Below are 21,190 nucleotides of genomic sequence, written 5' to 3'. Positions count from 1 at the left end.
GCTCCACCTGCCCGCTGTGTGACTGCTCAATTAATCCTGCTTTATGGCCTACGGCGACGTGGTTGGGATGGATCCATCTCGGCGTGGCTGTGCCTGCTGCCATGGACTACTACTGTTGATACTATTGCTTCTGTTAATACCACCACTACTGTTAATGCTACTACTACCATACTACCAACACCAAATGCAGTTGGAACCCAAAGGCCTGGGGCCTCATTTATAAAGCTTGCGTATGCACAAAACGGGGCTGGAAACGTGCGTACGCCACTTTCCACGCAAATGTTGTGATCTATAAAAACCAAACTTGACGGGAAAGTGTGCGTACCCGTAAGCAAACTCTGAGGCATGCGTACCGGTACGCACATTCTGGAGACTGGAAGGGAATCAGCAGTAAACGTGAGAAGAACTATATATTTTTGATGACTCGCACACATTTAATTACACTCCATATAATACGTTAGATCTGCGTTATCATGATGAACTCCAGCAATGTTTTTGACGCTTTTAATGAGTGATAGTTTTTTTCATGTTAACACCTTCTTTTAAAATCTGACTTGTATCTTAAATCAAAATCATTTTGCAATATTGAATCAGCGCTGTCACCGCAGGAGGAGGAGACGGCCCAAATGCATGTAATGCAGTATACGATAAATACCTTCCATTAGATCACTGTAGAACACAGCGGGAATAACTAAATATTCTCCTTATTTATGTGCATATATCATCAACGCACATACATACAGCCATTAAGCCATCGTATAATTGTTACACTTATCCTCGTTTTTAAACCACCAGAGCGCAGAGGAAATGCACTATAATGAGTGGCACGCTTGTGCGCGCTCAGTCGTGGAGCGTGGAGAGCGCAACTTTACCGAACTTCAGGAGGCAGACTCCACCCGGCAAAGGTGGTAGAGTCCCCAGCAGGATGAGCTTCGGCCCCCTGCCCGACTAGAGGGGTATCAACAGGGCGCAAGAATCCGTGAGGATGTCATGCGTTTGTAAGATAAGGAAGACAACAATCAATGTTCATTGTAAACGTATTATTTTATTAATCACAGTGCGCGTTTGCCGTAGCTCATCTGCAACGTTGTTGATGGCGGTGATTGTGTCTCGCTGAAGTTGAGCACCCGACCACTTGATGTGCCATGCGCCCGGGGTGTGCTGCTGCTTTGCGCAGGACCCGGACGCTGTGCCGAGGGCCCGTCACCCTCCTCACATCACCCTCCTCACCCTCACCCTCCTCTACGCCACACGCTGCAGACTCTGGAAGGACAAAAACTATTTAACGTTTTGTTTTATATACAATAAAAGTTTAAAATCTGTTTACCCTTATCCCTCTGGTCTCAGTCGCATCTGTGTCTCCCTCCTTTTCGGACACAATCCCCGTCAAAGTCACATCAAAATGAAACCTCCTCAAATACTCTAGCAATACATTAAATCCATGTTAGGAGCGGAAAGATGTCATTTACCTTCAGATCACCGTCCGCTCCGTCCCACTGACACCGTGGACAGCAGCAGCAATGTGTTGCCCTCGCACTGCGTCTTTTTATTCGCGATCCCGCTGCTATGGCCACTAAATTAAATTATTTTCCGGGCCTCCACCTCCCCAACAAGTTTCTGAAAAGTTACGTTTCTTCGCTATTTTTCTGACCTGTCGCCGTGATTCACCACACGGAAACGATTGCATGCCGACTCATTAACATAGTAAAATGTGGGCGTGTACAGGGCGGGATTCAGGTACGCACACTTGTAGGTGATCCTGTGATTTATAAAGGGAACATTGCGTACAGCTTGCGTGCGCACAGTTTTATAAATCAGATTTTTTTTGGCGCATGCAAACTTTGGCTTTTTGGCGTACGTACACTTTTAGTAAGGATCCTACGCACAGTTTTATAAATGAGGGCCCTGGGCTGCACGAGATTTCTGCCTAAAAGCCTATTAAGGCAGTTTTTTCTCGCCACTGTCGCTGTAACGCTTGCCCCTGGGTGTTGTTGGGACTTTGAAATTGTGTTGACTCTTGAAATTTTGAGCGTATTGTAGTCCTGCTCAATATGTTAAGTGTCCTGAGATGACTTCTGTTGTGATTTGACACTATAAATAAAATTGAATTGAAAATTGAATATTTCTTTACCATTTATGTTTTGCTTCAGGGTAACATACCCATTTTCCCTCATTTTCTCAGGCATAAAAAGTCATACACCAATAAAAAATGCTCATTTTAATCTGGAGGAAGTATAAAAAACCAATAGTCTGTTTGTATATGATCAGATGACTTGTCCAACCCCCTTTTCAATCTCTTTTCCTCACCTGCACTCACATGCAGCAGCAATGTTGCAATGAAATAAAAACATATTTTCACAATTTTGGGTAAGTTCTGATTTAATTTTACTCTGTTCATTATGTTTTCATTGAATATTTCTTTTGTAAAGGGGTAAACTAGCTATGTTGCCTCAAAGCAACAATATGCAACAGTGGAATGAGGATTCCCTGTTTTTATGCTAGTAAGCAACACTAATAGCAATATAACATTTAGCACAGATGGCAGGATACCAAGAATTATTAAAGTATTTGTCAGTTAGTGCCTTGCTTTTTTATTTTAAAATACTTAATAACAATATTTATGATGACAGTTTAGCTATAAGTATTCATAGGCATAGCCTAGAATTTATAGCTTTGTAAGCTCAGATGTGCATGTGTGTGTGTGTGTGCACGCATGCACGTGGTGTGTGTGTGTGTGTGTCAGTCAAATGTTCAATCTGCCACTAATATTCCTAGATACATATAATAATTGTGTAATTATCCTTTTCAGTGACAGTGGACCGACCCCAGTCCACATGGACCGCATAGACCACTGATCTGTCTACAGTGAAAACAGAGGGACGTGTAGATATCCTGGATGCAATGACATAATCAAGGTCAAGTGCATGAAAACACAAATTAGTTTTCTCTCCAGTTTTTGATTTCTTAACATGAAAATTGAATGAGAATGAGTGCATAAAAATAATACACCTTTGTTGCGCATTGTTGCTTCTAGGTAACAAACCCCACTAAAATGGTAACTTGTTGTAACTGTTTTACTTTTTCTGCACAAATGTGTTTTTTAAATTAAGATGATGTTGAAGATCTTTCATAAAATGTGTTTTGTTATGAAATAAAGAGATATATTTTAAATAGACTGCACTTTTTGTATTTATTCCCATTATTGCATGTTGTTGCGCCAAAGTAACATACCTAAATCTACCCCCTATTATTATAATTTGTCTAAATTATGTGTTGAATTGTTCAATGTGCTCTATGACAGGTAATAAAAAAATGTGTGGAAATATTTTTTCTCTCTATTATTTCATATATCATGCAATGGAGGGTTAACCTGTTCTAAATTGTTTGAATAAAAGTCTTTAAAATGTTCAAGGCCTTTTCCTTATACTCACAGCATAAACCACATGTATCCAGTGGCACAAAAAGTGGGTATACGCTATATGCGGTGCATAGGGGCGCCGCACTAGTGGGTTGCCAAAGCGATGGTTAAAAAAAAGATACATCTCTATGTAGCTGCTGTTGTGCGTTTCTAAATCTCTAAATTTCTAAATGTGTGTTTTTAAATCATTTCCGCATTTCGTTAGTATTATATAACATTTTAGAGGACTAACAGGCTAGAGTAGGCGCCCTATCTCATAAGATTCCACCATAGAATGTTGACATAGAAGAGGGAGCGAGGCGCCATGAGCACTGAGCGGGTACCGAGGTACGAGTAGTGAGTTGTCTATGGAAAAAGACGAATAAAGCAAAAAACGCTGTCGGGGGCTAAAACAGAAAAAGAAAGAGGGAAAAGGAGGTGGTATGTCAAGGGATGCGACAGCAGTTGAATAAGTGGATGGTGAAAGGCAACAAGTTTTAAAGTGTGACGTGTCTGCTTGCTTGGAGAATTTGAAATAATGTTAGACTAGCTAGCGTTTGCTAATATAGGAATGTAACAGGCAAATGGGGGATTAAGGCTAGCTTAATGCAACACAGATTGTTGAGCTAAAAACTGAAAAATACAAGGTAGCATTTACAATAAATGACAAGAATCTGGAAAGTATAACTAATGCAATGACTCTGGTTTACCATGGAATCATGCATAGATTTGCTCCCATTTACTTGGAGGCTTGTAAATTCATGTTAACAGACTACCTTACTTACTTACCTAGTGTTTGCTAACATTGATTCTGGGAATGTAGCAGCTAAAGTGGGGTTTATGGCTAGCTTAATGCAAACTAATGTTGCTGATAGCTACATTTGGTTAACCCCTATGGTACCAATGCCATGCATGACACATCTCAATTGTTTTAAGGTGTTTGGGATGGATCCATCTCGGCGTGGCTGTGCCTGCTGCCATGGACTACTACTGTTGATACTATTGCTTCTGTTAATACCACCACTACTGTTAATGCTACTACTACCATACTACCAACACCAAATGCAGTTGGAACCCAAGGGCCTGGGCTGCACGAGATTTCTGCCTAAAAGCCTATTAAGGCAGTTTTTTCTCGCCACTGTCGCTGTAACGCTTGCCCCTGGGTGATGTTGGGAATTTGAAATTGTGTTGACTCTTGAAATTTTTGAGTGTATTCTAGTCCTGCTCAATGTGTTAAGTGTCCTGAGATGACTTCTGTTGTGATTTGACACTATAAATAAAATTGAAATTGAAAATTAAGGTAACATAACAACTGGTAAATAGAAGGCAGCATGCATATGAATTACATGCAGCTGGAAAACACTGGTTACCATGGCATGGAATTATTAACAGATTTTGTGCTACCATTAGCTGTTCTCTGTTTTTCAGCAATCACGTTATCTGTGCTGTCAGACATACATTTACATATTTTCGGTGACATGGAAGCTGTTATCACAGGGTCAACCTTACTGCATAATAGTTTGTGTTTTTAATTGTCTTATCTGATGCCATCACTAGGCTGCTTCAAGAATTGGCTACATTTAACAGTGAATTGATTTCATTCAGGTGAGAGGATGGTGGATCAGGAAAGATGGTGGAAGGCAAAAGGTAGGTCTAACATTAGGTGGAAGTGAAGGGGGCACCACGTGATACCAACATATTTATTTCTTATTATTAACACGGAAAAGCTAATATAGAAAATCTATTACATAATATGTATTTGACAATGTCTTAGTGGAGAAGAACAGGCAAGGAGTGAATGAGACAGACATGAGGTCGGGGAGGCATCAAGTAGAGATGAGACCAGTGTTACGGCTGTCACTATTCTTATATTGTTTGTGTGTGAATGTGTCGATATGCAAAGTAGGATGTGTGGCCTCCCGTCGGGGATTGGTCGTTGGTTCCGGCCCCTCCCACTACCTGGTCGGTGATCCGTGGACCCTGATTGGTGCGGCGGTCGACAGTTTCGACCAACCGAGCAGCAGTTCCAGTCACTTCAGTGACACCAGCTCTCCATAAATTCTTCGCCTTTTGTAGCAATCGGGGCTGTGATTACTCTTGATCAGCCGCCCCGTGCTCTGTTGTGTGCTCTACTGTGTGGTGTCTGTGCTGGGCTACTCCAGAGATTGGGTCAGGTTAGTTTTTTTTGCCACTGACTTTGCTGTGCCCGTAGTCATTTGGATGTCTAGAAACACTAGGGATAGGGGTGCTGCTCACATTGTGTTTTGCTTTTCCGAGACTTAGCCCTCTCTTTCTGTTGTAGTTCTGTATGTTCTTTTTTTTTCTAAACAAATTTAACTTTATTGTTAATAAACTACTTACATTACCGAAAACACCTGGTTTTATGTTGCTTCCCTTTCCCCTCGCGAGCTGGGTTTGTAACACCAGTGATGACATCAGGTAGGAGTTCTATTAGTTAGAACACACAAAACTAAATTTCCAGTATGGTTTGAAGTTCTGTTGGCTAACATATTAATTGTGTCCTTTTTGGGGAAAAAATAGTGCAGACAGAGATGGAGAGCCACTCACCACTGTGAAGGAATTGGAGGAGAATGTACAACAGAGAGGTGAAGATGAGGTGGAAGAGATGGTGGAGCAGAGAGGTGAAGAGAAGAGGGCTGAGACAAGGCCTTACTCAGAAGATCCATCTGATTGGCCACCACCACACCAGATTGGGGACTTATTAAGGCAGTGTATAGTTGAGAATGGCCCACCGAAATGTCCTGATGGGCCATATCCAAAATTAGACAAGAGTAGAAGGTGTTTTTTCCAAAGCATACTGTTTTCTGTCGATGTCAAATGGAGAAAAAGTGCAGCGGGATTGGTTACTGTACTCCAAAAAAATGGATGAAGTGTATTGTTTTGCATGTACGTTTTTTGGTGGAGCTAGAGTTGCTGACACACGCTTTGTGTTGGGGTACAATAACTGGCAGTGTCTTTCAAAGATGCTGCAGCACCGTGAGACCAGTGGTTTTCACATCAATACATAGTTGTTGTGGAAAGAGTTAGCATCCCACTTACACATTGGCAAAACCATTGACAGTGCATTGCAAAGACCAATTGATGCTGAGAAGGCACACTGGAGAAGTGTGCTAATAAGGGTGATCGACTGCATACTTTTCCTTGCAGAAAGGAACTTGTCACTGAGAGGGTATAATGCTAAGTTAGGAGATGCTAAAAATGGAAATTTCCTGGGTGTCCTTGAGGTCATAGCACGATATGATGTCACACTAGCGGAGCATCTTAGAAAGGTAGCCTCTAAAAAAACAACAGGATATATTTCCTGGTGCACTCAAAAGTGCACAGACATTGGTGCAGCAGAAGTGTCCAGAGGCACTATTTATCCCCTGCTGTAGCCACAGTCTTAACCTCCTTTTATGTGATGCTGCGGCGTCAAACAGAGTATGTCTCACCTTTTTTGGCACTCTCCAAAGATTGTACACTATTTTTTCAGCTTCAGTGGGATATTCTTAGAGGTGGGATGTTCTTAAATAATTTGTGGAAATGTCACTGAAGCCTCTGAGTGACAACAGGTGGGAAGCAAAAATAGACTCGGTCAAAGCTATGCGTTTCCAGTTAGTTTCCAGTAAATTGTCACCATGGAATTCCTTATGTGTCTCTTGATTTGGTATAATCTTTTGTCAGAGATCACATTTGTTAGCAAGGCCATGCAAGCAGTGAATATATCAATAGACACTGCCATTAAGATGATAGATTCCCTTAAAAATTCTAAGTATAGAGAAGAGGGCTTTCAAAAAGCCCTTGACATTGCACGCAAAATAGCCATTAAGATGGATGCCACCCATGAGTTCAGAGAAGCAAAAGAGATTTCATGGCGATGATTCAAGCACTGGCCATTTTGAACAGGATCCCGAGACCCATTTCAGGTGCATGGTTTTCATTGTAATTGTTGACACAGTAATTCAGGAGTTGTCTGACAGATTTTTCAATCTTCAGCTTGTGTCCAAAAAGTCTAAATTCATCTTTAAAATGGAACACATGACAAAAACTGAGTTGGAGGAATCAGTGACAAGATATGCCCTGGCTACCAATGATGTGTCAAGGGTTATCATTCAGGAAATTTACCCAGCAAGCCGTCTCCTTAGGGGTCATGAAAAGGCTCTGGATGAATTAAATTTCCTCCTACAGAAGAACGTTGATTTGTTTTTTCCAAATCTAACAGTATGCCTGAGAGTTTTCCTGACAATGCCTATGACACTTGCCTCTGCAGAGAGATCATTCAGCAGACTACAGCTGAGCTGGCTGAAACTAGGTTATTGCCCACTCAGTAAGATCAGCTTCACCAGAATTTAAACAACAAGCTATCTAGACAAGACTAAATGTTACAACTAGCTCTACTCACAGAATGCCTAAACCCAAATCTACAATTAGCTTCTGACTTACCAACAAGATACAAAGCAGCTTCCTTCCTTTCTCCAGATAAAAATGTAGTTGTAGATTACATACAAACTAACTTAACGCTTTCAAGGATACTTAAATAACACAGATAGCGTTAGCTGCATATTACATACAAACCATTTTGTTAAACCACGCCAAACTTTTCCCTTGCATTTCATTCATTCTTTCAATTAGTCAATCATGATGTAATTCCGTTTTGTTACCATAAAATATTGATCACACCTGGAAGTTTAAGGTTTGTACATAATGGGGTGTAAGAAAATATGTGATTGTTGTACTACTTTTGCCTATTCATTGTGTTAAAAGTAGAACTGCGCCTTACCGCTGTATGAGCCATTCTCTTCCTGCTGCGTTTAGGAAGCGGGCACCCGTGCTGGGACGGCTTTATGGTTCGGGCACGTTCACGAATAAAGCACGCGCATCTGCACTAAATCAATAATCTGTATTTAAATAGGAACTGTGATTTTAGTGGCGTGTGTCCATGCATGTATATTAACTGTAAGGCCTGATCTAGTGATATTTATTGTAGGTACCTTTTTAACTCTGTTTAATGCATATTGGTTTGATAAAATGTAAACACCCCTGTTTGAAATGAGTATAATGGTATGAACCAATTGGAGGTGTTCTGTCTACCATATAAAAGGGATGTGTTTTAGTTGTGATGGTGGCTCTCTTGATTGAGGAAGCAAAGCTGTGCTTTCCTGTACCCTCAGATAAGTGAGGTGTTTTGTCACTTAAAGCTGAAGTGATAGAGGTGCTTTTGTTTGGCTTATAATAGCCCTAGTCTTTGCATAAAAAGCATTTTTAAAATTTTCCTTTTTCCCACTTTTGCATTCCTTTTTTTTGTATGGATGTCCTAATACACCTAATGGTGAAAAATAAATTGCAGCATAAACATAACGTTTGCCTCACTGCTGATTTTTGTGCCAACCCTTAAGACCATCGACACACCACCTTAACAGAGGCCATGAAAATAACACACAGGTAGCGTTAGATGCAGATTATTTATTTATTTCGGGCATGTCAGTTAAATCAGCATCATCACACATCTTTGTTCAAATAGTAAAATACACATGGCCGAAAGGGAAAGCGGGAGAAGCCAAGGCTTATCTAGTCCCGCCCCCATTACCCACAGGATAAAATCGTCTTCATAATATTATCTTATCTTTTGCGTTTTTCATTTGACATAACATTTTCTTTTACTTGTGACATTTGACATAACATGTTACAGCAGTAGGTGGTACAGAGAGCTGAAGTCCAGTGCATACATATTACGTGTGTGTCTGCACACGTGTCCATATTTGTTCGTCATGAGTGAACAACAGTCTCATCATGTAACAAAGTCTGAAGGGGGTCCAATCGACAGAGAACAAAAAAGTCCAGTGTAGCTATTATTTGTTGGGATGGTGTGGGAGCCCTTTTTTTCTGCCATTTTTATTTTGTTCATCACTCTCCTCTGCAGCTTTCGCCGCCGTTAACTTCGCCATTTCCTCCCGATTAGTGGCCACTTCAACTCGCATCAGTGCCGTGAACTTGCGAACTACGGAGATGTCAGAGCGCATCCCGACCACAGCAGTCCGAATAGTGGCGTTGTCCGCCCTCACACTGGTCAGCTCAGTGGCGATCTTTCTCATTTTCTGATATTGCATGAAAAGTCCACATCCCAAGGCGATCGTTCCAATTGCCATGAACACGAACACGTACACGTCCTCGACGTCTTCCACATCCAGAGTGGCAAGGCAGATGACTCTCCACTTTCCCCAACCATCCATGATGTAACCGGACATAAAGGTCCCGTCCGGGCATGCAGGTTCACCAGAACCTGCACGCCGTGTTGAGAACACTCTGTCGATGGCATTCAGTGACCAGTTCAGCAACTCCATCGTGAACTGTTGGATTAACAGTTACGCTTGGTATTCATACCTAATTTATCTCCACATTGTTGATACTCCCTGCTACGTACAACTGACATCGGACCATACAAGTTTCTCAGGTTCAACTTATTGTTTGGGTACAGAATGTTCATTTGTTATGCTCCCATCCCGTCACAGCACCATGTCTGCTGATTCGTGCCTCAGACCTTTATCAACTCTCATGCAATAGTCTGTATCGGTCAACAGTTGAATTTATATACTTCTTCTTAAAGCCACTTAGTGTTGCTGATTTTTTTACTTCTTCTTCTAACACATTCCATTGTACATGTAAGTTAGCTAACATTACGTTAGTTTACAAGCTAACTTACATGGTCCAGCTGACTTGGTGTTGGCTAAAACATACATACTCAATCTACAAATAACGGTGGATACACAAATCAAGAAATGTCCTTTCACGCAAAACAAAGCACATAATAGAGTGGTGAAGTCCCGCCTTTCTATTTCCGGTACATGGGAACTCAATATGAATTTCTGATGCATGTATTCCTATGGCTAGATCGAAATTATTTTCTGGTCCCGTTTGAATTGTGCCATGAATTTCACATATGTTGTTTGTGGTTTTTAAAGATAATTTGTCATGCAAAAAAAACAACCCTACTATTTATCGCAAAGAAGTTTGATAATGGTAGGTTTTGTGTGAGGCCATTTTGTGAACTACAGCTCTTCGCTGCTCTCGACACAAATTATATACATCACCACCCGCACTTGGTACGCCAGCATTTCCTAGTCTTCTCATTGGACAGGAACCGGAAGAATGAACAGCCGTACTTGCTGGAATGGAACATTCAGGAACAAAACACACCCACATCTTCGTTTGATCGGCACTGAATCGCTGTGAGAAAGGGTGATGACGTGATGTCACATACGCAACATGTAGTCTTTCTCATTGTGTTTTCTCTACAGCCTTAAACATAACAATTGCACAATAAACGGTCAAACTCTTGACGTGAAAAATTATAATGAATCCACAAACAACATATTTGTAATCCGGGGCATATAATGACTGGGAACAGCAAAATTATCTGCATTGAGATCCATACATTTTTTACGATCTCAGAGGTCCCATGGGAGTCTAGCAGAAAGGGCGGGACTTCGCCACTCTATTACCTGTCTAGAAGAACTAGGCCGTCATTGCGTCTCTTTCCAACCCCCCCCTCGGTTGTCGCCATCACCGATGGTGTTGCTCCTGACTGTATCCGTCCTATTTTTTGGGGAACAGCTGTTGGTAATTTCTCAGTTGTTTTGCAGCTCTTCTTGAATTTGTTTCTTTTACTTTAGTTGTGTAACTCGCTCGGCTCCTGCTAGCTGCAGCTACTGCCTCCTTCTGCCGAGTGCAGAGACAGGTTGCTGTTGTGCACAGCCAACAAGTGCTCGACATCGGCAGAGTGTGCGTAATCAGGAATTCAAAGACAGCATTATTTTCAGTGGCCAGGAGAAAATAATTGGACGTGCTTTTGAGATTCCTGCCCCTGCCATAGACTTTTTTTTAACTTTGTTATGTCAGTGCTTTTAATTTACGTACACCTATTGTTATGTTACGATGATTTCAAGCAATATAACAGAAAGTGTTCTGAATAGAATAGTCTATGATGCTAGGGGCTGGGCAACATAGCAAGAAATCGTAATTTTCTTTCCTTTTTTATAATTTTCCTTTTTACTCTTGAGTGAGATGTAGTTTTGGTTTAAATATGATACATTTTCTCTCTGATATATTCTCTCTCAAATAAATAAAATGGCTATATATATTTATTTATATAAAATAAACTAAACCTCATTCTCAAAGTTGGGGAAGTACCAAGCAGGTTTTAATGGATTCCATTACATCCTGTTCTTCCATCCATCCATCGTCTACGGCTTATCCTGTAGTCAGGGTCGCAGGCTCTGCGACCCTGACTACAGGATAAGCGGCGAAGGCTGGACAGGTCACCAGTCTATCACAGGGCTGACATGTAGAGACAGACTCACACTCACACTAAATTTAGAGTCATCAATTAATCTATCCCCATCCTGCATGTCTTTGAACTGCGGGAGGAAGCAAGAGAATCCGGAGAGAATCCACGCTCAGAAGGAACCCGAACCCAACCCGGGACCCTCTCCCTGTGAGGCAACAGTCCCATAGGAAAAATGTGTTGCTCATCTGTTGTTCAATCTCGTCTCTTGAGATCAATTTGAGCTTCTCATATTCGTATCATTCTGTGATCATTTGTGTCTGAATTACTTCTCCTAAGGGTCCCTTAGGAGCAAGAGATAAGCTAAAAAGAGACAAGACATCACTAAGACAAAGGAGGTTGATTTGAGATAACCATTTGAGCAATACTTGAGAAGTTGGATAAACAGAGGAGATCTCATAATTGTATGCCCCTGATCTCAATTATGTCTTCGTTATTTTGAAGGAGAATTAAAGAGAATAACATGAGATGAATCTGAGACTTTTATGAGACAAATCTGAGAAGTATGAGGCATAAAAGAGATCTTATCATTGTCTCCTCCATGTCTTGATTATTTCTCTTAAATGTCTTACTGAAGCTATATATGAGAATGATATCTGAGCCATATTTGAGAAATATGAGAACACATTGAGAATGTAATTTAAAGATTAATTATCTTTAGTAATTAGAATAAACTGTAAAAACAATATTCAATATTGAAAAGTTTAACACTTTTATTTGGGTAGCAGCATTTACACTTTTTTAAAAATTAAAACAAAATACAAAAATATAAAACATAAATGAGATACAAAAATAGAAATAAATTAAATACAAAAATAAAAATTCAGTCGTCATCTACTCAGCCCCTTGCTGTTAAGAAGTCAGGTGTAGTTTTTTAATCTTCAAAACTAAAAAAAAAGAAGATTTTTACTGTAGAAATCCGTTGTTTGGAAAAATTATAGTTAAAAAACTACAAATTATTCTACGAACTATTCTTTTTAGTAAAACATACACATTTACAAAATTGGAACCGTGCCGTTTACACCCAGAGATCCGTTAAAAACGGTGTGAAAGTTTTGTTTATGGAACTGGAGTAAGCACCATGTGAACTGTGGTGCATTCTATAAAGAAATCTGGCCTACATACAGAAAATGAACACTTCCAGATTGTAAAAAATGAACACAATGACCAGCACTGCTGAGCTACGTGGAACAATAACACTTGGGTTTGGATCAAGGACATGAAACCATGTGAAAAGGACCTGAGAACATACCACCAGTAACCTACATACTACCAAACCTCAAAGTCAACTTGGCAGGTACTGTCTTAACAGCTCTGGTCCATGAAAATGAAAAAGAAAAAAGAAAGGGTGAGAGAGAAAGCAGTCCATATACTGTAGGCTATAGCAGTGGCCTACTCCTTAGAACCTGCTCTGGCCCTACATTTGTTGACAAAGGCTTTCTTGAGCTTGGCCTCCTCGATTGGTTGCCAACCAGGTAGAGTAGCACATCTCAGGACATAAGCTGTAAGACAAGAGCATTAAAATCTGGCATGAGTAATTTGACAAAAAGACTTACCACATAGACCATACACAACTGCACTTCAGGTTAAAAGGACATAACACTGTGAGACATCCATTTCAGTTCAAAGAACTGCAAATCAGCAAGTCAGTTTTTTGGGCCAATCATAAATATAAGTCTAAACAACAGTCTATTATCCTCAAAGGTGCTATAAGTGATACTGGATAAAACTTCATTTCTGGTGTTAAATTTCTATTCTGATAGTAATCATTGCTACACTGTGTTGATTGGATATAATCATTATTCCCACTATCCTGGCCTGAAAACACACACAGCTTAATTTTGAGAAAACTTACTTAGGATTCCGTCAACTTTTTTACGGTCAAGGATCCGCTTTCCTTCCTTTCCTGAGGGGTTGTTGCCGGGGCGACCAAAGGGGACTGCATTTTGACACTCCTCAACAGTGAAGAAATTATCAAAAAGTGCATGAAACAGACGAATGCAATGCGGTTTTGATGAGTGATTAATGGCAGCAAGGCGGAACGATGAGATGAACACGCCACTCCCAGGAAAGAGCTCCTGCTGGCCTGATGGTGAAGATGGGCTGTCACGATGACTCTCTCCAATGAGGTCGCAAAGACTTTGAAGCTCTCTGACCTGGCCTGGATCTGAAAGGGAGAAATAGTACAAACAATACAAGAGTGAGAAAATATCAAGCTACTCTCTAAAATGGTTAAACAGCTTTAATGACACATATATATACAGTGTGTATATATATATATATGTCATTAAAGAAAGGCATTGATAAAAATAAGCATAAAAAGGAAAATTTCCTCCCGTTTGTCGCGCCCCACACTTTGAGAACCGCTGCTGCTATAATATCAAGGATTACGTGCAATAAATAAGCTTAGTTCATAAACCTTCCCATACCGTTTTTATCTTATACTGTCTGTTTAACACCACAGCCCTCTTTTCTGCCTTTTTTTTCTAGGACAGTTCAAACAGTATATTTATGTGTTCAAGGCCCAAACACTAATATAGGTAAACAAAACAATTACATCATGAATGAATTAGCAGAAATTACTTGCCTATTCTGGAGAGGACTTCGTCGATCCTTCTCTTTTCGCGGAGGATTCTTTCGACCTCCCCCTTACATCCATCACATGGTGTCCATGCGTTTTCTGCCTGCTGTCGATCTGGGATGTTGCCCTCATCAGATGAGCTGCCTGCATCTCTCCTGTCTGGTGCCAGGCGAGCTGCTTTTCCGCTGTCAGGTGAATTGACCCCGCTAGCTGGCTGGCTAGCTGCATGGCCTCCATCGGGTGAAGGACCAGAGGTGTTGAGGCCATATGGTGATGGGCCAGCTGCCTTGCCTACGTCAGGTGATGACCCAGAGGTGTTGAGGTCATACAGTGATGGGCTGGGTGTATGGCCTCCATAGAGTGATTGACCTGGGGTGTTGAGGCCATACAGTGGTGGGCTGGGTGTATGGCCTTGGTAGAGTGATGGACCAGAGGTGTTGAGGCCATACGGTGAAGGGCTGGGTGTATGGCCTCCGTAGGGAGATGGACCAGAGGTGTTGAGGCCATACGGTGAAGGGCTGGGTGTATGGCCTCCGTAGAGTGATGGACCAGAGGTGTTGAGGCCATACGGTGATGGGCTAGCTGTATTGCAACCGTAGGGTGATGGACAAATGGTGCCTCCTTTGGTAGAGCTATCATAAAATTACATTGAACCATAAATGACATTTCTGTAAACACAAATTGCCCAGAATAGATATGACAAATAACTACAAAGAACTGACTGAAATGACTGGCATAGACATAAAAGAAGGGTAGACACTGCCTTGACAACTGGGGCTGTACATCACCTATGGTGGGAGCCATGTTTTGGAGGTGTGTGTGGTAGTAGTAGTATATACTGCTACACCTGCATGGATGTGATGTGATTATTATTGTTGTCAGGCCAGGTTCAGGTTAAACCCTTTGTAAAACATGAATGAATACAGCAAAAGAAAGACATTTAACTTTCTGTTATTGTCTAGTTTGACAGCCAGACACAACTGAAAATTTAGGAATAAATAATTGATTTAAAAACTGCCTAAGTGCAGCCACAGTGGGTGTTTCCACACATGCTGGTGTATACAGTGATACATGGTTTCATTTTTCACCTGGTACACACATTTGATTTCACTTTGGTCCAAACGCCGAACCACTGACGGAGCGGCATGTTTCCATGACTACTGACCGGAACATGACGCGTGTGACGTCATTTTTACGCGAGTCCATAATGTAAAAATGATTCTCTAAAGTAATGCTAATCTTTACCAACAGAGACACACGTACACTGTACACAGGTACGCTGGTTATTTGTAGCGCTGCTCACTTCGTTTGATAAACGGACCGCTCCAGTTCGACTGTAGCCGAGCTAACAGAGCTAACAGGGCTAACGGCGCTAACGGGGCCTGGACTCCGGTACTTAACGTTAGCATAAGACACTCTCCATTAAGTTAGCAAACATTACGTCACGTTGACATTAACAAACTCATGATAACGCAGTATCAGCGTTTATCATATGGCTTCAGAAGTTAATCATGTTTCTGTTTCATGTGTTTTGTAAGCATTTTCCTGGCTAAGACTAAAATGAAAACAGACGCCATTAACGTTACCTAATTCCACCTTCCAACGGACCACTCCGTCGTCACAACAGTTAAATATTTCACCTTATGTCAAAAGAATTTCTTTATTCAACTCTTCACAACGTTACGTAGTTGACCAACGAATATGGATTAGGATTCTTACCTCTCCAAGTCTCAGCGTGGCCGGGGCAAAACTTCCAGCAGCAGCAGCGGCCAACGGACATGTCTCCATGAACGCCCGCGAATCTTTGGGCGCAACATTCAAGAAGATCTGTCCAATGAAATTCTGTCTTACTGGAAAACCTGCGTTGCGCATGCTCATTTCGGGGAAGAACTGACTTCATTACGTGTGGAAGAAACAGCACAGCGTCTCTGCAAGATAACGACTAAAAGTAAGTAATAGCATTAATTGTTTTGTTTTGCGAATTAACGGACTCTATTAACACACGAGGTAGGATTCTTTCAACTACAGTAACGTCACCGCGTTAAGAAACAGAGATATTAATGCCGCATTCAATGGCGCAACCATAGCTAATACATGTATGTCAGGCAGAACTCTAGTCTTTATTAAAGTTACTACAGGAATAGTTCACCCTAAAACGAAATTCAGTCATTATCGACTCACCCGCATGCTGGTGAGAAGTCCGGTGTGGTTTCTTAGTCCTCAAAGTGCACCCGAAGATCGGTGCTAGCCTCAGGCAACAACAAGCCATATAACGAGGCTAAATGGCGCCTGACAGGAAACGTCCATAAAACTCCACAAAAACGTTGTAATATTCCTCCATACGGCTCGTCCGCTGCCATCCAAGTCTCCTGAAGTGGCGACATCCAGAGTTTACTCCAAACGATGTCATTTAGTACATTTTTACAGAGGACTAAGAAACCACACCGGACTTCTCTCCAGCATGCGGGTGAGTCGATAATGACTGAATTTCGTTTTAGGGTGAACTATTCCTTTACTACAACTCGCTATATATATCTTTGGTTACGAATCTCATAGACTTCAGACTCTTCAGAAAAGTCTAAACATACGGGAAGTACACGTGCATGTCAAAGAATAATTGTGAAATTGTTTGGCATAAAACACAGGTATTTGTAACCACATTGAAACTCTGGTATTCATTCAGTAGTGATAAATTAAATTTAAGAACCTAAGCCTTGCTGTATTTGTTCTTGATAATTTATATGTCATGCTACTACATAGTTAATTATTAGATTATTTATGTAAATTATACATCATGATATTTTTATGAGTTAGTAATACAAATGAGCTTACATTTGGCCTACATTAAAGTGATGAAATTGATCATCAATGATCAATACTTTTGCTACTTTAAGAATATGATGTTAATAATTATTTTGTAGTTTGACTTCAGATTTTGAAATTGTGGCAGGGTACTTAACAGTGCAGTAGCCTAGTATTAATTAATAACTATACAACTATATTTTTTCTGACCATGGTCTCCCTGTTTCCCCCTGCTCTTTAGTAAACAGAAAATGTGTTTTACTCTTGTGTCTGTATTTATATAGTATTGAAGTGTCAAAATGACCAGACGAAAACCTGGAAAACGATGGAGAAGGACTGGGAATGAAGAAGACCCAAAAAAACGACCAAGAAGGACTGCACAATTGGTGAGTAGCCTGGTATAGTCGTGTTGCAGCAAACTTGCAGCAGATATAATATTTAATACCTTATTTTCCTCCCTGCAGTCATCCCTCCCTGCAGCCACCACTGTTCATGTGGAAACTGATCAGCAGTATTTAGGTAAGTTATGAAATGTGTGTGTGCGTGTGTGTGTTTTTTATGTTCAAAAGCCATCTTCTCTGCTGTTTGACCTGTTTTAGCCACACCCAGTCCCAAGTACAGAGGAGAGAGATATCCTGAACACAGTTAAATAGAATGCAGTCCACAGTTGGTCAAACCAAGCAATGCAATATTGCTTTCTCTCATCCTCATTACAGTAGCACATGTGAAGAATGAAATGTGAGTTATCTCAGCATGTATAATTAATGTTTTTTGAACCTTTCATCATCATCTAAGTTAAGGCTGTTAATAACATAAGGCCATGATCCTTTTATATAGGTCACCGCGCTGCTGTGGCATTCTACTCATTATTGGCATTGTCTGTCACTGTCAGCCTGTATCATATACAGGCATGTGCAAAAATTAGGACACCTTATGAAATCCTGTGTATTTTAAAATATATTTGGACATATGGGTATTTAATGTCAATTTTAATGAAACTGAGGGATCCAAATAATATAACTAAACAATTAAAAAAATAAGAAAAGCCTTTTTAAAACTTTCTGTGAAATTTAATTAAAAAATAATGCAATTTCTGGTGAGGAATAAATTAGGACACCCCCTATATTATCCCTCTTAAAATGTTGAAAATCCCAAACAGGTGCATCACATCAGGTGCACATGATTATTAGATTGTTACCCAGCATTTGAATGGAGCCTTGCCCTATTTAAACCTCAGATTTAGTTTGGTGTGCCCCTGACAATTGAGAAGTTGAGATGAGCGCCATGGTGAGGTCTAAAGAGCTTCCTGATGCCCTCAGAAAGAAGATTTTCGCCGCTTACGAGTCTGGTAAAGGATTTAAAAAGATTTCTAAAGAATTTAACATTAGCCATTCCACGATTCGTAAAATTGTTTATAAGTGGAGGACATTCAAGACAACTGCCACCATGCCAAGATCTGGCTGTCCAAGCAAGTTTACCCCCAGAGCAGAACGCAGGATGATCAAAGAAGTCCTCAAAAATCCTAAAATGTCATCACGGGAATTACAGCAGGTTCTGACTACTGTCGGTGTGAAAGTGCATGACTCTACAATCAGAAAGAGACTACACAAGTTTGACTTTCATGGGAGGTGTGCAAGGAAGAAACCTTTGCTCTCTAAAAAAAACATTAAGGCCAGACTGAAGTTTGCCAGAGAGAACATAGACAAAGACCACAACTTCTGGAATAAGGTTCTTTGGACAGATGAGTCTAAAATTGAATTATTTGGACACCAGAACAGAAGACATGTTTGGCGTAAACCAAATACAGCCTTCCAAGAAAAGAACCTCATACCAACTGTGAAGCATGGAGGAGGCAGTGTCATGGTTTGGGGTTGCTTTGCTGCAGCAGGACCTGGCCAGCTCACCATCCTAGAATCCATCATGAATTCTACTGTGTATCAGAGGGTGCTTGAAGAAAATGTGAAACCATCTGTCAAAAAATTAAAGCTGAAACGTAACTGGATACTGCAACAAGACAATGACCCAAAGCATACCAGCAAATCCACCAAAGACTGGCTAAAAAAGAAGAAGTGGAGAGTCCTGGAATGGCCAAGTCAAAGCCCTGATCTTAATCCCATTGAAATGCTGTGGAGTGACTTGAAACGGGCTGTACATGCAAGACACCCCTCAAACATCTCACAGCTGAAAGAATTCTGCATTGAGGAGTGGGCCAAACTTTCTCCTGATCGATGTCAGAGACTGGTAAAAGGCTACAAAAAGCGTCTTGTTGAAGTTATATCAGCCAACGGGGGCAACACTAGCTATTAGGGGGTAGGGTGTCCTAACTTTTTCCTCCATTAAAAAACATACTTTAATTTTTTTTCTTTTTTTGGATTTGTCAAACAATGTTCATTTTTGTTGTTAAATTGCAATTAAATCACTTTCTTTTTGAAAAATACGTAAAAACATGACTGGACATTGATATGTGAACCATTTCTAAATAAAAAGCTGATTATTTAATGGGGTGTCCTAATTTTCTCACATGCCTGTATATCCTTCCAAACCCTGTCCAGCTACTCATTCACCTGAGGTCCCACAATTTCTCATTGTTATTTGTGTGTTGTGTTGTGTTGTGATGAGTTACATTCAACACTGGATTATGTGTCACAAAGACAGAGAGAGATGTAAACATAAACTGCTTCAATGTGATCAAGATGTGGGCAAAAAAGAATATGCATCCCATTACCTGCATTTGTATAATGTGTTCCATTTATGTCAACTTGCCTCCTGTGTTTTACGCGTTCTCTTTTCCCTTTTTTTTTTTTTTTTTTTTATATTTTGAGTTTCTTGCAAGAAAGTTTCTCACAAGAAATCTGTTCTTTGCTAATTGATGAAAAATGTAATTTAAGCAACATCCGACTCTTTCAATATTTTCAAGAGGGTCCTGATCCATGTGTGTCCTCTTCTCTGTGTCAGGAGGTAGCAGCAGGGGAACACAGCAGTGGGGGGTGCCTACTGGAGGAGCCCAAAATGCTGCACTTCAAGGGGAACATGTCCAACCTCCAGGTGTCCATGCAGGATGTACCACACTCACTCTGGAACATCAAGATTCTCAGCACCTACCTGGTACACACACCCTCTGTCTGTCTGTCTGTCTGTCTGTCTGTCTAATGATGTACAGTATATTTTGTCACTGAGCAGATCCTGCTAAAATATGACAAAAACATTTGAGTGTAAGGAAGTGATATACAGGCTGAGATGATATAGGATTTGCATTGTGACAAGATGTTTTTTTACCCTTAATGATTTTTATTCTATTTTATTACCAGCGCAAGGAAGCGTGGAGAGTATTTCAACTGTTGAGTCTTCCGATGAAGAACCATCTTCCAGATCAGCCTTCAGAGATCCTCCTGATAGCCTAACAACTGAACTACACGGCAATGCTGAGTATGATCCATCTCAATCATTCGAGGAAGCTCTCCCTGATGTGGAGGATTGGACTTATGATGATGGACATATGTTCAGTGAGGGATTTGGAGAGGGTTTGAGTGAGGTGTGTGCAGAAGAGTCAAATTTCAAGGACACAACAGACAAACCATTATATGACAATGCATCAATAACTGTGGCAGAGTGCCTTTTGATCATTATGGCTTATGTAAACTGTCATAAAGTAACTGATAAGGCCCTTGGTGATTTGCTTAAAATGTTCAAGTTGCTTTGTCCCAATAATCTGAATACAGACTGCTTAAACAGTGTACAAAAGTTCAAAGACTTTTTTTTCTCCCACTCTACATCATCCCCTATTGTATTGCATAAATATTGCAGTAATTGTTTTGGGTCATTAGAAGGTGAACAATTACAATGTCTGTCTTGTGGGATCAGTGTGTCAGAAGAAAGATCCTCATCCTTCATAGAGGTTCCAATTGAGGCTCAAATAAGGTCATTGTTTCTCAAGCCAGGTTTTCAGGAGAAGCTTAACTTTAGATTAAGCAGGAAGAAGACAGATCCTAACAACATTGAAGATATATATGATGCCAAAGTTTACAAACAGCTTGTAGATGGGGGTGGTCCTCTTAGTGACCCTAAAAAC

General features: G+C 40.6%; 1 protein-coding gene and 1 long non-coding RNA gene across 2 annotated transcripts; one reads left to right on the top strand and one right to left on the bottom strand.

Annotated features, from left to right (window-relative positions):
• Window positions 1-11,929: 11,929 nt before the first annotated feature.
• Window positions 11,930-15,492, bottom strand: LOC311013355 (uncharacterized protein; the record flags this gene model as incomplete). The annotated part of the gene is made up of 4 exons (XM_084009373.1): window positions 11,930-13,240; window positions 13,594-13,905; window positions 14,326-14,951; window positions 15,485-15,492. The coding sequence occupies 4 exons, from the start codon at window positions 15,490-15,492 to the stop codon at window positions 13,131-13,133; spliced, it is 1,056 nt and encodes a 351-aa protein (XP_083865499.1). The 3' UTR covers window positions 11,930-13,130.
• A 673-nt stretch (window positions 15,493-16,165) lies between these two features.
• LOC311013494 lies at window positions 16,166-20,900 on the top strand. Its single transcript, XR_014597150.1, has 5 exons — window positions 16,166-16,267; window positions 17,406-17,507; window positions 17,586-17,640; window positions 20,077-20,226; window positions 20,430-20,900. It is a non-coding gene; the product is annotated as an uncharacterized lncRNA (long non-coding RNA).
• The last annotated feature ends 290 nt before the right edge of the window (window positions 20,901-21,190 follow it).

Source organism: Eutrigla gurnardus (assembly GCF_963514095.1).
Source record: "Eutrigla gurnardus genome assembly, chromosome: 5".
Taxonomy (NCBI): domain Eukaryota; kingdom Metazoa; phylum Chordata; class Actinopteri; order Perciformes; family Triglidae; genus Eutrigla; species Eutrigla gurnardus.
Note: the sequence above shows the minus strand (reverse complement) of the source record. Positions and strands in the feature narration are given on the sequence as shown.